We start from the raw sequence: 14,928 nt of genomic DNA on the forward strand, positions 1-14,928 counted from the left end.
CTCTACTTCTCCTGCCACCCAGGATGAGGGCTCTGCCTTTCTGGGGCCTCTAGAAGCAATGAACTCTCCCCTACAGAGAAGGCCATTGGCCTATCAACACAACAGTGCTTCCTCCCTTCCTGGGTCTGTTGGTCCCAAAGAAAAGCGAGGGCTGAAGTTTTGAAAAGGAACATAAGTTAGGAGAAAAAGAGGAGGGACGCCCATGTGGTGCTTGCTCATGTGGAAAAGAAAAGGTCTTGGATTCTTCATGCTCAGCAGCCCTAAATTCTTCCCATTAATTACATTTACACACACACACACACACACACACACACACACACGCATCCCAAAAGCTGATCACAGCAGACTTCCACTGGAAATGGGGAATCAGTGAATTACGCACGTGGGATTTCTTTTTAAAGGGAGATATTGATCAGATAAGCTGAAGTAGCTCATGTCCAAATACAGATTTCAATTGTAAAGCTCTGCAGTACAAGCAGGTAATAATCACCCACTTATTGGGGGCCATAGGTCAAATATGACCACTGACCCCTAAGGTGTTAATAAATGCAACAGGGGCTGATACCCACGGCACATCCACCCCTTGAGATGACTCTGAGCACCCTCTGACTGCAGGGGCAGAAGTAAGCAGACAGAATGCTCAGGGAAGTGGAAACATCTTGAGGAGGCTTTGGAAGGCTTTGGTTTACCTTTTACCAAAAGCTTCTTACTCCATAAAATAGTCCATGTGCCTGAGTGCTCGTTTCTGAAACAAAAAAAGCAATCCCCAAAACTGGACTATGTGACCCACCAATTGGTTTACTGTCCTCCATAAAATTTCCTTTCTCTTTTCTGAGTTCTAACCCTCCCCTGAAGGTCTGCCGATGGCCCATGCTGACCTTGCAGGTTGAACTCTCTTGAGAGCCAGGTAAGTCCTTGTAGCAGGTGAAGGCCGGCCCTCACACCCCAGCTGTGAGCACAGATGTCGGAAATGGAATGAGGGAATGAGGTCTCATCCACTTCGTTACTAATGCACTATCTCAGAATGATTCCTGTATTGTGTCTTTTTCAATGAGATTGTAGGAGAAATGAACATGTACGGAGACAGAGGAGGGAAGCCAGCAAACCACAGTCAACAGTAACTTAGACAAAACTGCTATGGAAGGGGCTTCATGAGAGATGTCTCAGGGTTGGAAGAACAACCCAACAAATCACACCAAGGTTCCCAAGAGTCAAGTGCCCTGTTTCCGAGCATCTTAAAAGGGTGGGTACTAAAATATAGGACAGAAGGTCATCATGCTGTAGGAGTTCTGTGTGTGTATTGGCTTCTGATGCAAACATTCACTAGATTAATGCACTTAACTAGCTATGAATCCATGGAAGTGACTTGCTAAAAGCAATGCTTATTTTGGTACTCATTTTACTATTTCTATGTGTGTTTGAGACTATCTGTGCCCAATCCCACCAGATAGCTAAGTGGTCTTTCACTCATCATCATCATAAGCTCTCCTTCTAATAGGAAGCTAATGCCACTATTTTGAGCTCTTTCCCCAGGAGAGAGGCATTAGGCCAAGCACACTCTTTGCAGGCCTGGAGGTAACCACAGTCAGCTATAGTAATGTACCCATCCTAGGAATTGCTGAGCGCAGCCAGCAAAGAGTAGCTCCAACCTAGCATAGGATCCTGGGGGTTGAACCCGTGACCTTCTCCTCATTAGCTCAGCTGCTGAGGCCCCCAGGTTTCTGCCTCTGATAAGCAGACAGGCCCATGATACCATGATCACAGCAAGAGAACCAGGACCCCCACTCCACTGGCCCAGTTCTACAGATGGCTACCATGCTGAGGCTAGTCCAGTAGCTGAGCCTGGGGACCCTAGGGAAACACCAGGGAAGGCTTCTCAGTGTTGGGAACTGTCCCAAGCACAACCCCGTTGGGTGCTGCTTCTGTCCATTTGTATCTTAGCTTCAAATGTGCCCAGTGTCTACCTGCCAAGGGCAAAGAGGTTCCACACTGCCCATCAATCCCACATTCCCACTCCCCTCCCAGGCTACTGCAGACTGCCTCAGCACCCCAGAGCTGTAATTGGAGCAGGGCACGCCACGATGATTAAGTTTGTGTGTTTTCTGGCAGACTCTGGGAGGCAGTGGCCCCGCTGGCCAGGCTGAATTATGGGGTCGGCCATTCCCTTGTTAGTGGGAATAAATTTTATTAGGCCCATTCTCATGGCCGTGCATCTTCCCCTCTTGCTCCTCAGGCCCGTGTGTGAGTCTGGATAATATTGCCTGCATGCAGGATAAATCAGCCAAACAAATCCCATTATATTTTGTAACACTGACAGAGACACAGTAATGACACCGGGACTGGGAAAGATGTGGGCTTTCTTCTCCCGCCGCTCCCGTTTCATCTATGTGGACAGCCTGTGGGGCCCCCAATCCACCAGGGGAAGACATGTACATGGAGAGGCCAAATGGGAAACTCCCCTAGTTGTCTTTTTGCCTTCTCTCCACAAACTTTGTTAATGAAAAGAAGCAAGCACCCTGCACCGATGTGCAGTCACTCCCTTCTGCCTTGCAAAAACCGAGGGACCCCTGAAGGTAACAGCAGGGAGGGTCTGGCTTGAAACGTAGCCTCTCCTTCGAATGCCTTGACTTAGCATTCATAACGTGTGCCGGATGGACAGGCAGGCGAACAGGGCACATTCCAGGCCTATGGAACGTAACATCTGGGTTAGGCCCAGCCCAAATCTCTCCAACGCAGATACTGGTGAGGACAAAAATATAAGTCTGACACCCTAGCAGTGTTATTAAATCCCTTTCTGTCCCATCAGCTGGTTCTTATAACCCAAGGAGAATAAACAGGTGGGGCCGTGAAACGTTGAAGCATCTTACAAACACAAGGTGTTCTGTGTCTCTCATTACTTATTAATGTCCATGTATTTCTCTTTTGTTAGGAGTCTCAACACGCTTTATGAAAGGGATATTATTTTTATCACCTCCTTCCTGAAATGTGTAATTCAAAGTGAAAGGGAAGCTGCTCACCAGCCCAGCGACATCTCGAGAGCAGGGACTGGCTGCGACCCAGAGGTCCGAACTCTCCAGCCAGAATCCCAGCCAAGAGGCCACCCTGTGAGGATGACAGGACTTGAAGGAAAGGCCCAGAATGCAGAGCTGGACCGTGACGTCTGGCTGGTCTGCGTGCTCACTGAATGAGAGGCCCGGCTGCCGATGTCGGCTGGGCTGCCACACGCCGTGTGGGGCGTGTGTGCGCGTGCGCACGTGTGCCCGTGAGCGGGACCTTGCTGCATTAGCTGCTCCGCGTAGTGTGTGGGTGGAGGAGAATACATCACAGAAAGAGGGGGAAGAGGGACTTAGGAGGTGAGCGTAAGCTCGATAGCAGACCACAGCAGGGAGAGCAGCAGAGACAGGGCTGAGGGGCCTCTGGGGTCTCCTGGCACGTGTCGGGGTTAAAATTCTGCATGTGGGACTCCCGGGTCCCGTCACTCTCCCTGCTGACTCATCAGGCTCCAGCGTGGCATTCTGGGGGGCCATATCCCCTCGCCTGGCCCAGCACACCACCCAAGGCTCAGCCATCATCCTGTACCCCGAAGCACCACGTGTGCTTAGCTGGGATATGACTGTCATTGCAAACCCTGCTGGCCAAAAAGAGGGAGGTGGATGGCCTTCTCGCCGGCATACCCAGAAGAGAAGCCAAATCCAGGGGAGAGAGGGAAAACTTGGTTCTATAAAGACTGGGGTTGCAGTATGGCAGGCCCCCAAATGCCAAACGTGAAGCCTGGAGTACTGGGTCACCGGGCTGTTGGGGGGTGAGTGCCAGGGCCCATGAGAAAGGAGAGGTGTGGCATGAGCTCTCCCTGGGACTTGAGTTTGGTGGACCTGGTGTGCGTGCATGCGTGTGTGTGTGTGTGTGTGTGAGATGCAGTGGAGCTGAGGAAGGAGGCGTGCAGCAGGCAAGAGGAGGAGTCCTGGTCTGAGCGGCAAGAGAAAACCTTGCCTTGCGCCATGAACAACAGGATGCACCCCATCTCGCCAGAGTCGCACTTCCTGCTGGCTGGGAACAAGAAAACACTCTGAGCGGACGAGCAGAAACCAGCCTCCGGAGCCTGGGATGGCCGCCTGACCATTCCGGATGCTCACTCTCGTGCCGTTTCAGGATACCAGGCGCCAGACAAACCTGAGAACCATCCAGGCTGGGATGGGAGGCCAGCCCAAGACCAGGGCAGGGGTGGAGGGGTGACCCTGTCTCCTCCCAGGGCTGCCGTGCTGCAAAACCAATGCATCCAGGAGTCAAAGCAAGGGCACCTGTGAGTGTGGTTCTCCCTCACTATTCCTCACTGTTCGACATGAAGAGAAGCTTGGTGTTAAAAATCAAAAACTCAGTCCTTATGCCTCTGTGAACCTTGTGGGATAGAGCAGGGCTGGCAGGTAAACCCCAAGTCAGATAGATACCTGGTTTGGCAATGCTCTCAACCAGGGACTTCCAGAAATGTGAGAGACTTTTCTAGTTCTTGCAGTGATGGGGGGGTCCCCACTGGCACTTAGTGGTCTAGGGTCCAGGATCTCAGGATCGTAAATGCCCCACAAAGCCCAGACAATCCCTGCACCATAGATTGTCCCATGCCAGATGCCACTAGCAGACCACTGAGCACCACTGGGGAAAGCACTGGGCTGAGAATGAGGATGCATAGTAGGTTCTAGTCCACCAGTCCCATGACCTTGAGTGATGTACTTGACTTTTCTGTTCTTTCAATTTCTCAACTGGCGAGAATGTTGCCTTTGCTATTATCCTACGGCACCGTCGCAAGAAGAAAAGGAGGTGATGAGCCCCTCTGTAAACTGTCAGGCCCAATATGAACGAACCCCTGCAATGGGATTGCCAGTTGGCTCAGAGGCCACCCCTTCCTGCTCCAGCTACGGAGACTGGACCGGTGTGAGGCAATGATTCTGGATAACAGTTTCTGCCCCAGGCACCTACATTTTGTACTGGAAGGTCACTCGAAGTTCAAGTCTTGAGGGGAAGATGAAGAAGCTGATTTTTGCCCCATCCAGCCTCATCAACACTAAAGCTAACACTCCCTGACTCCCATGTCCACTTCTCAATTGGATCCAAACTCAGAGAAGAATTAGTGGCGTGAATGATGAACTTTCCCATGACCACAGCCATTGTTCCCGTCCCATAGGCCAGCATCACCTGCTGGGGTACAGCTCCCTCCTGGACTCTTGGGCCCCTGGACACTGACGTCATTTCATGATTCTTGGCATCTACCGGGAGGGGGTACATTGCCAGGGCCTGATAAATGTCTTGTCCATTCATTAATTCATTTGGAGGTAGAAGGGCTAGTGTTCCATGAGTTACCCCAGAAGGCTGAAGAAAGGTTGAAGAGGAGTGGATGGCTGTGCCTGGGGGACTCTGGGAGGCCAGGCCACTCGGCCCCTGTAGAGCACAAGAGCCTTGGCCCACAACAGCACACTCTCCAGCCCGGTTGCCCCACTCTGGGCCAGGAGTGTCAGGGCTCCTGGGAAAGGCTGGGAGCTGTCACCTTGGCCTGCTCAGGGCCATGGCACGTGACAGAAACCATAGGCAATGGGTTCCTATGCCGATCATCTTGTGCTCTGCAGACAGATGGTCTGGGGAGCCTGGGTGACAGCCTTCAAAAGGGACCAGAGACAGAGACCATCCCAGTGCTGAGCAGCAGAAACAGAGATTATATCGATAGTGTTAATGATGTTATAACTGGATGTGCACAAGCAAAGGGCCTCAGGTTGGTCTTTAGTCCCCTGAATCCCAAGACAGAATGGGACCCTGTTGATGCCTCTAGGACCCTCTTTCTGCCCATGCCCTCCTGGGACCTACAGAGTAATTTTCAGACACTAGACCATCTGTCCTTGGATACCTCTTTCTATTCAGGCTGGGAAAACCAGGACATGGGAAAAGAATGGCCTAGAAGGCAAAGGTGGAAGCCGCTTCCATCTCCCACAAGCACCAGAAAACACCTGGGCTGCTTCTCCATCCTCTACACCCAACACCCACTCAGAGATTTGTATTTGCCACGCATATACATTCACAGTGACACATTCCCATGAGGAGGCCCCTCCGGCCGCCATCCCTTATCTCTGATGTGGGCTCCCGCCCACCTTCCCGCCTTCCCCGATTCACCTGGAAGAAAAACAGCAGGGAGCTCTCTGGGGGCCTGCAGACCGAGGCTCCAGCCTCACACTGCAACACTTCTCCCTCTGTCTGGTCATCAGGCTGTGGCCCACCACGTGGCTCCACGAAAGTTCCACAGCATGCTAGCCCAAGTCACACAGATGTTCTCTTTCCACGCCACCTCATCTTCCTTGAACACAGGCAGAGGGGGTCAGGAAACCCAGGGCTTATACTGTTCCCTGCTCTGAGTGCTGGAGGCCTGAGTTCAGGGGAAGGAATGGGGATCCCAAGAAATGGGAGGGGCCAGAACACCCTGAAGAATACCATGGGATGAGCATCCTATCCTTAGGGAATGAAGATAGCAGGAACACAATAAAAATGAGTCACTAGTCAAGAAGTACAAACTTCCAGCTATAAAATAAGTAAGTCCTGGAGATGTAATGTACTGCCCAGTGCCTATATCATTAAGATACTGTATCGTATATTTGAAAGTTGCTAAGAGAATAGCTCTTAAAAGTTCTCATCACAAAAAAAAGACATTTGTAACTATGTGTGGTTAACCAGACTTAGTGTGGTGATCACTTTGCAATACCTATAAATATCGAATCATTACGTTGTACCCCTGAAACCAATAAAATGTCATGTGTCAGTTATATCTCAATTAAAAAAATGAACCACTAATCATTCCTTCTCAAACTCTTTGGGCTGTAATTATGATAAAGCCCACAGGGAACACCTAGCCTACAAAACACGAGTCCTAAAAGTCAACCTCCTGGGCCTATGCTGCCCTCCTCTGCTGTCTTACAGAGGGGACGCTGCAGGACAGAGGCCATCTGAGATTCTGTCCCACTCCACAGGCCTCCAGGGAATCTTGGACTCAGAGGCAAAAGAGAACTCTGGATTCCTCTTGTCCATCCTTGCCCCAGGGCAGGAAGGGAGAAAGGAAAGGAACCCAACAGCCACGTGAATGGATGGAGGAAAAGCTGGGTTTGCAAACGGTGTGCCCATGAGGGCTCCTCCCCGGGGAGGCCCAGGCCTCTGGCCTGGCTGATGGCAGGGGGAGCATGTGTGGTCTGAGCTGGGGCCAAATGAATTATAGCTGAGCACCTGAGCACCAGAACAAAGTAATCCAAACGTTGGCCGAATCAAAGGAAACTGATACTTGACATTACAAGCTGGCGTGGCCTTTTATACTGGCTGGGGAGACAGCCCAGCCCGGTGTGGAGTTTCTGGCCTCCTCCTTTCTGCTCTCAGCCCTGAACTTGCCTCGAACTTGAAAGGGCTAATTAAAGCCCAAAGAAAAATCAAAAGCTTGTTATCTGGCTCCATGACTCCTAGCCCTGGCATTAGCCTGTCTTGCAAAGCTATTATCCCTCTGTTCTATCCAAAGCCACCATGCAGCCTTAGGACCTGCAGCTCTGCAGACTTCCATGATGAACTTTGCTTTTTGTACTGTGGCAGGGAGCAAGGGCGGGACAAACACCTGCCCATGGGCAGCCAGGTTGATCCCTGCAGCTGATTGTACTCCCAAAAGCATCACCCGAAAAGACAGAATTTGAGCAAGTTTTCTCCAGAAAAGCATCTACAGAAAAAATAGCCAACACATCTGATCTCGAAAGAACTAGCTGTTTCATAAGCACACAGTGTAAACTTGCATTTTCGAAGCTAGGGTGTGCATGTGTGTGTGCATGCTTGTGGGGGTATTTACTGCATGTGTGCACACACGCATGGGTAGGTGTGCGTGTGTGCATGTGTGTGCATGCATGTGTGCAAGTGGGATTTTCCTCAAGAGGCAACGGAGACTTCCCTCAAGTGCTGTGTCTGCCGTTCTTTCCCAAAATATGTGACCTTGGGCAATTTATTAACCTTGTTGGGCCTCAGAATGAGAGTATAAACCAGAAGGTCTCTAAGGGCCTTCCCCATGCCAGCTTCCTAATGCATCTCCCCCAAGAAGTTGTGCTTGAACATGTAACATACATACATACAGCACAGCACCTGGCCTGTCCTTTATAGCCTGCATTTGGGAGAAGTCCATGGCACCCAAGTTTATAAACCCGTCTCCTCGACTCTCCTGGGTGGATCAGCCACTGCCCCAAACCAAAGGCTCCCAAAGATATGTCATCCAATAGGGCTCAGCGGGTATAATGGAGTCCCCTCCACTCTCTGGCCTGGCCACGATTGTCAACTGATTGCTTCCTTCTCTGGCCCATGGTACCTCTCCCATTTCCTCTGTGACACTAGGAGTCTCTTGGCTTCTCAGGACCTCCAAAAATAAATGGCATCTTTTAGTTTCAGCCCAGGCACCTGGAAAACTCACCACTGGAAAACAGCCTGAGCCTAAATGTCAGGGCACCAAAGACCAACCTTGCCAAATCCCTTCTTTCTCCTCCACCTCCGCTACCCCCAACCCGGAGTCCCAGTGCCCACAGGAATGGCCCCCAAGCTGCCTGGGTTCCAGTGCCCTCCGAGATGTGCTTGGCAAGTAGCCATACTTCATGAAGGGAAACTTAGACTTTTAAAGTCAATGAAAATACATTTTCCTAATGTGGAATTCCATCGAAGTTGGACTGGCCATCAGGAATCACATCCATGCAAATACACTTCTACCTGTGTGTGAATTCTCCTTTCTTCTCTCTAATTATGATCACAGGATAGATTTTTCTCCAACTAGATTCATGATTTTTTAAGTGAATGATAAAAAGGAGAAAGGAGGGGGACACAGGGTATAGAAGATGAAGATGCTCATAACTTAGCTTCTAAGTCCCTGGAATCATTTTCAAGATGAACAGAAGTCCAGCCACAGCAAGCCGGGCCACAGGTGAGTTAGGCTGGGAGAGGCAGGAGATCATGTCACCTGTTGCACCGGTGGCCACCCAGCAAGGCCCTGGGAAGGCCTCCTAAGCCCCCCCTTCATTCCTCCCCTCCCTCCGGTTTCCTTCAGCACTTCTCTCACCCAGTACTGTTCCAAGGCTGCTTGGCATGTCTCTTCCATGGAACCGGGCACACAGAAGATGCTCCAGAACTGCAGCCTCCTAAGCAAGCTCTCCTTTCGCCTCTATGTTCACTGGACTCCCACCCTACTTCTGCTCTCATTTTGCCCTTTCCTAAAGATACTCAAGGAACTAAAAACATAATACTCCTGAAGTTCTAGATCTATCCCAAATGTAGAATGCCTGGCTCCATTATTCCCACTACTGGTTTTATTCCAAGCTCCCAGGAAAGTGATTTGCAGGCACGGTCAGTATGAAGGTTGGGTACATGACTTGTACCAGAGGACGTGATAATCTGGCCTTAACAATGACTGGTACATATGATATCAATATAACAGAATTCCCACTTATTCCTAGCATGTCCTCCTATAACCACGAGCCAATATGGAATAGAGAAAAGTGCCCAGATAGGAGATCTACCTTTCAGGTCTACCTCCAACTCTGATAAGCTCAGTGTCACAGACATAACACAACACATTTGAGTTGGTGCTGATCTGAGTCCAGGGAGACCCAGAGATGGGATGTACTTGTCTCACTTGCAAAATGGGATGGGTGATTCACATCCCATGGAAGCCCCAGGCTAGGGTCCCCCTGCCATACCATGCCCTCCTAGCCCATGGACCCTCCCCTTACTCACCGCGCTGCTGCAGGGAATGTCCTTCACCTTGAGCCAGGCTAGGTCCAGCGTACCCTCCCCCCGATAGCAGGACTGCAGTCGCTCCTTAATGCGATCGTTGATCTGCTTCAAGATGAAGATGCACAGGGCTGACTCATCCAGGGATTTCATTTTCCGCTTTTGGCCCTTGGAGAAGACAGTGAAGAGGAGGTCGTCCTCTGGACGAACTCCAAGGGTCCGGGCGAGCACGGCACCAGCTTTGGACAGGTAGGCGGCCTGCAACAGGCGGTACTCGACCCCGCTGCGCTCACAGCCAATGGGCACCTCCACATAGGAGTTGAAGGCCGTGTCCTCCTTGCAGAGCCTCACGAGCTTGGAGGTATAGACCTGTTCCTTTGTAGTAGAGCCTGGCGGAGACACCATCTCAGGCTGGAGGGTCAAAAAGTAGACAAAATTGCCGCTGCTGAAGCCATAGACATAGTAGATGTCAAAGTCGGGGATGACGGTGAAGGTGTCCGAAGGAATCTTAATCATCGAGGCCACAAACTCATCATGGAAGACATAAGCGAACATGCCGTCTGCCTCGGAGTTCTTGGTCAGCTTCCGGCTGGAGATGGTAGGGAAGTACTCCGGCTTCCCATCCACTGCAGTGGCGATGAAGAGCTTGTCGTCCAGGTTGCTGTAGGAGACGATTACTCCAAAGACGGAGCCACTCTCATTGACTCCCGACAGGTAGTGTTCCTTCTTGTGGAAAGGCTCCCCCAGCTTGAAGAGGTCCTCAAGCCTGAGAAGCTTGCAGATGCCTTGGTATAGGCTCCCACAGGCAATGAGCCTGTTCTCTTTGTAGTCTATCAGGAGCATCTTGTTGACATTGTTGGTGGTGGTCAGGGGCTCGTTGCATGTCTGGACGATGCGCGGCGGGTAACACTTAGGGTTGTCCTCGTCCGGCCCTGTCTGGTGGGTCACCAAGACCTTCAGGTCACTGGAGAGCTTGTAGATCCGGTTGACGGCCCCCAAGTAAATGTGCCCTGTCCTCTCGTCCACCACCAGGTGGTTGAAACCCTCGGCTGGCTCCCCACGGAACGTGACAAAAGGCCGCTTCGGGGACGGTGGGGGTGGCTGCCGGGGGAGCAGAGTGGAGGAGCCCATCCCTACCATCAAGAGATGGGAGAGAAGGCAAGTCCAGTTCCAAGGCATGGCTTTCATTTCAGAAACAGGTCCTCACGGCACGGCAGCACTTGGCACGAGGGTCCCCTCGGAGGGCCAGGACTCAGCAGTAGAGGCTCCCTACGGGGGAAAGCAAGGATGAGATACTGGACAACAATGGCAGTGGCTTAGTTTCACCCCACAGCTTGTGTGGCTGGACCCGAAAGTCCTCTGCACACGCTGAGACAGAGAACTGCCCTGGAGATGCTAAAGGCCAAGGGACTCTGCCCCCATGTGTGTGGGGACAGCCACGGCTGGGTGGCAGGAGGGCAACCTCAACAATAACAATAATGGTAATAGTAATGATAATAGTGATGAGGATGATGATGAAGATGAAGAACAGCCACTGGCTACCTGATGCCTGGCTGTGGAACCGTCACTGCCCAGCACCTTCCAGAGACTGTCTCATTTCTTCGGACAAACTTCTGTGTTGGGTATCTTCCACCTGCCCCTCTAGATCCACTCAGCCCCCTTCTCTGTGCCCGGGAGGCTGACCCGGGTGGACTGTACATGCACGGGCTGCCTGCCCTCGGGCCTGGTGGAGTGTCAGCAGAAGGCCGGCAGGAAGGGGAGGGGACAGCGGGGGGGGGGGTGGGCTGCAGGCACTGGCTGTCACCCTCACCCCCAGGGCTCAGTGGCCCTAGGCATGCCTCCCCATGCCACCTCTCTATCTCCAGGTTCTGTGAACCACCTCCTGCCCACCCCCACTTGGTCCTACGGGAGGTAACGGGGCCTTACTGTTTCTACCCCAAATAGTGCTCTGCCTCTTAAGGAGCCACACCTTTGTGAAGAGTTCCTATATTAACCTTTGCACAAATAACCAGATTTGCATGTGCTGTCTCCTGCTGGGACCCTGACTCCTAGTCCTCTGAAGTAAGCAGTATTGCTATCCCCACATGCAGCTTAGGGAAGTTATACAACTTGCATAGCTTATAAGTGGTAGAGGTGGATTCAAACCCAGGTGTGCAAGTTGACAGTGGGTTCTCATTCTTCACTGCTAATCCAGCTCAGTTTACCCTGGCCTGGGGCAGGTGGGGATGGACACCAGCTATGTTCATGCGCAGCAGAACAGTTCAGACGATCCTTTCTCAGGGGCTGTCGGTTACAGCCCCAGCTCGCTGGGTCTACACCTACGCTTCTCCTTTGCACCTCCCCACTGCCAAACCGCTGCATGAGGCCGATCCTGGATCCCTCTGCAGCATCCTGGATCCCTCTGCAGCATCCTGGATCCCTCTGCAGCATAGTGGCAACCGGGGCCTCCGGGTGCGCTGCCCAGCTCTGAGCTCTGATGTCATTTTAATGAGGTAGACCTTGGCTGCCTCCTACTGGGGCCTCCTCTGAGAGGTTTTCATTAAAGGGAGAGAACAAATGGCTTAAGAAGTGGTCCCGGAAATAAATAAATAACTCCCCATGGGACCCAATAGTGCTTGGTCCTAACAATCTCATTCATTTCTATTCAAGAGGACGGCTTCATAGTTCTTCCAGTTTGAGAGAAACCAGGGCAGGAATGGCCTACATCTTATTTGGGGGCATCTCAGCTTTGCCGAATTTCTCTTGTTCACCCCCACATCCTCGATAACAGGATGGTAGGAAGAGGTAGACCACAGAGCAAGAGAACCCCCCACAGGGAGAGTGCAAGGTTCCTTGAAGGCCAAGAGAAGAAAGAAGAAAGCCAAGACTCAATGTCATCAGCTAAAATCCTGACAGAAACCCCAAGTCCTCTAAAGGGCATATCAGAGGAAGAGGTGGTTGCGTAGCCACAGTCCAGAGCAGTCCTGCCAGCCCGGGGCCTTCATTCACTCGCCCACGTGATGGATATTGGCACAGGGCACACTTGGAACATGCAAAATGCTGCGGGATCCCAGGATAGCCAAGGCGGCTGGGGCCCTCCAAGAACTTGGGGTCAGGTCAGGTAGATGCCACCAGAACCTAACATGCAGACAGTGAAATGCTATGTGACAGATGGTAGAATGTTCCCATGAGGAATGCTGACTTCTAGCTTGGGGCGAGGGAGCAAGGAGAAGGCTGTGGGATGGCATGTGGGCCTGGCTGGGAACTAAGGGAGAACACCAGAGCTGGAAGAGAAGGGCCTCCTTGGGGAGGGGTCAGCATCGCAAAAGCCTATCAAATGGTGTGCAACCAGGGAGAGTCTGTCTGAAGGACAAGGTCGGGTAGGAGACAGGGCTGAAAGGGAAGCCCCGAGGCTTGTCAGGACATTCCCACCCTTCCACTGATTTAGCCTCTGCAGGAGGACTGGAGTTTGGGGCTGAGGGCTGTGGGCTCCGTGGGGGCAGGGAGGCCCGCAATGCTCCCTGGTGAGTCCACAGTGCCAGGCTCATGCCCAACATACAGCCGAGACTCAAGACCTGTTTTCTGCTGGGCAGAGAGAGGGGCTGGAAGCAAGGAGAAATGTCATCTGCCATACCCGGGCCCCATGTACGAGCCTGCACACCGACCCTCTTGCCTGATCAGGACAGCCGTCCACTGGGCTCGGGGTGGTTTCACCTGCTTCTCCGGTGGGGAGACTGTAGCTCTGTGTAGGGCATGGGGCTAATAAGTGGCAGAGTTGGGGCTGAAGCCCAGGTCTGTATCAAACTGCAAAACCCATAGTCTTTCTAGAAACACACAATTCTGGAGTCCAGAACATAGAGCACATGGAAGCCCTTTTTAATCCATGTAAGTCCCCAAACAGAAAAACCCCAGGACGTCACCCGGTAACACCTCCCCACCAGCTCTGTAGGAGGAAGCCAAGCCCCCGGGACCCATGGGGCATAACCTGGCAGATAATATCCATCAGGCGGGCACCACTATTCACCTCTAAAAGTGTTCATGACATAAAGCACCTGGCACAGGGCCTTCAGCCTGGCAAGCAGCAAGTACTTATTAAATGATAGTTGTTGGTCTTGTTGACAAGACTGAAATGAGATGAACAGGGTTAGGATTATGATAACAAGATGGTGCCTGATGGCACCACCTCAGTTGGAGTGATTACGACTCAGGATGGCTCATCTTGACCTGTCTGTGCAAATCCAAGGATCAGAGAAAAATCTAGAAGTTTTTCATCTGAAAGAGACAGTCCAGGGTAAAGATTTCCAATCTGTGATTTTAAAGATAAGGAAGTTGTGATCCAGAGAAGTTAAATGATTTGCAGAAGGTCACATAGTGAGTTGAAGCTGGGGGCGGCGTGAAGCTCAGGTCTCTGGACTCCCAGTCCAGTGCTCTTTCTACCACCTGCAGCCTGTCTTCCAACTTTGTCTGAACCCACTTCAGCACCTGCTCCCTGGCCTTTGTCTGGAGGAGCTCGCTCTGTGGGTGCCATATGCTCTGCTGGCTAACACAGCTCTCAGAACATTGCTGCCAACAATCAAATTCCAGCAGGGCTAGTAATCCTCATTCCAGACAGGCAGGTGCCGGTCAGGGCTCAGCCACCAACTCTCTGGAGGGAACTTGCAGCAGTCTCCGTATAGGAACCTGCCAGGCACCAGGGGAAGTGTGCCTGCCACACCCCTGCCCTTACTGTACACACTCACGGATCCACATGCCAATCAACAGTTTTCCAGTTCGCAAGAAGCGAGGCAAGGAAGTCTGCAATTATGAATTTACTGAGGAGAAAGGTGCCGGGGTTCTTTCTGCATCTTCTATTAGACACTGAAATGAGACACAGTTATGCATCTCAAATACTTATCACCCTCATCTAGAGATGGTGAAATTATTGCGCCCAGAAAGGGGGGCCCCCAGAGAAAACAATAACGTGTGATGGGAATAACCAGCCTCGCATTTTACACACCACGGAAGGACTGATTAGAAGACAAGTAGCAGAGAAATGGAAGAGAAAAGGAACAAGCAAGGGTGTGCGCTCCAGCTTGCCTCTGCAGGGTGTGACCCAACCAAAGCGCCCCCCCCACCCACCCCCAGCTCCAGATCCACAGGTAGGCAGAGCTGCCAGCCCCCTGCCTCCCAGGGCTGCCTGAG

The 14,928-nt window shown here is 51.9% G+C and overlaps 1 protein-coding gene across 2 annotated transcripts in view; it reads right to left on the bottom strand.

The window, feature by feature from the left end:
• PLXNA4 (plexin A4) overlaps window positions 1-14,928 on the bottom strand; it is a 419,546-nt gene that overhangs the window by 345,336 nt on the left and 59,282 nt on the right. For both annotated transcript variants that reach the window (XM_078059575.1, XM_078059576.1), the window contains exon 2: window positions 9,772-11,037. In XM_078059575.1, coding sequence (XP_077915701.1) covers window positions 9,772-10,956 — 1,185 coding nt within the window. In that variant the 5' untranslated portion in view covers window positions 10,957-11,037. The remainder of the gene's footprint in view (window positions 1-9,771; window positions 11,038-14,928) is intronic.

This window comes from Halichoerus grypus, chromosome 12 (genome assembly GCF_964656455.1).
Source record: "Halichoerus grypus chromosome 12, mHalGry1.hap1.1, whole genome shotgun sequence".
Taxonomy (NCBI): Eukaryota; Metazoa; Chordata; class Mammalia; order Carnivora; family Phocidae; genus Halichoerus; species Halichoerus grypus.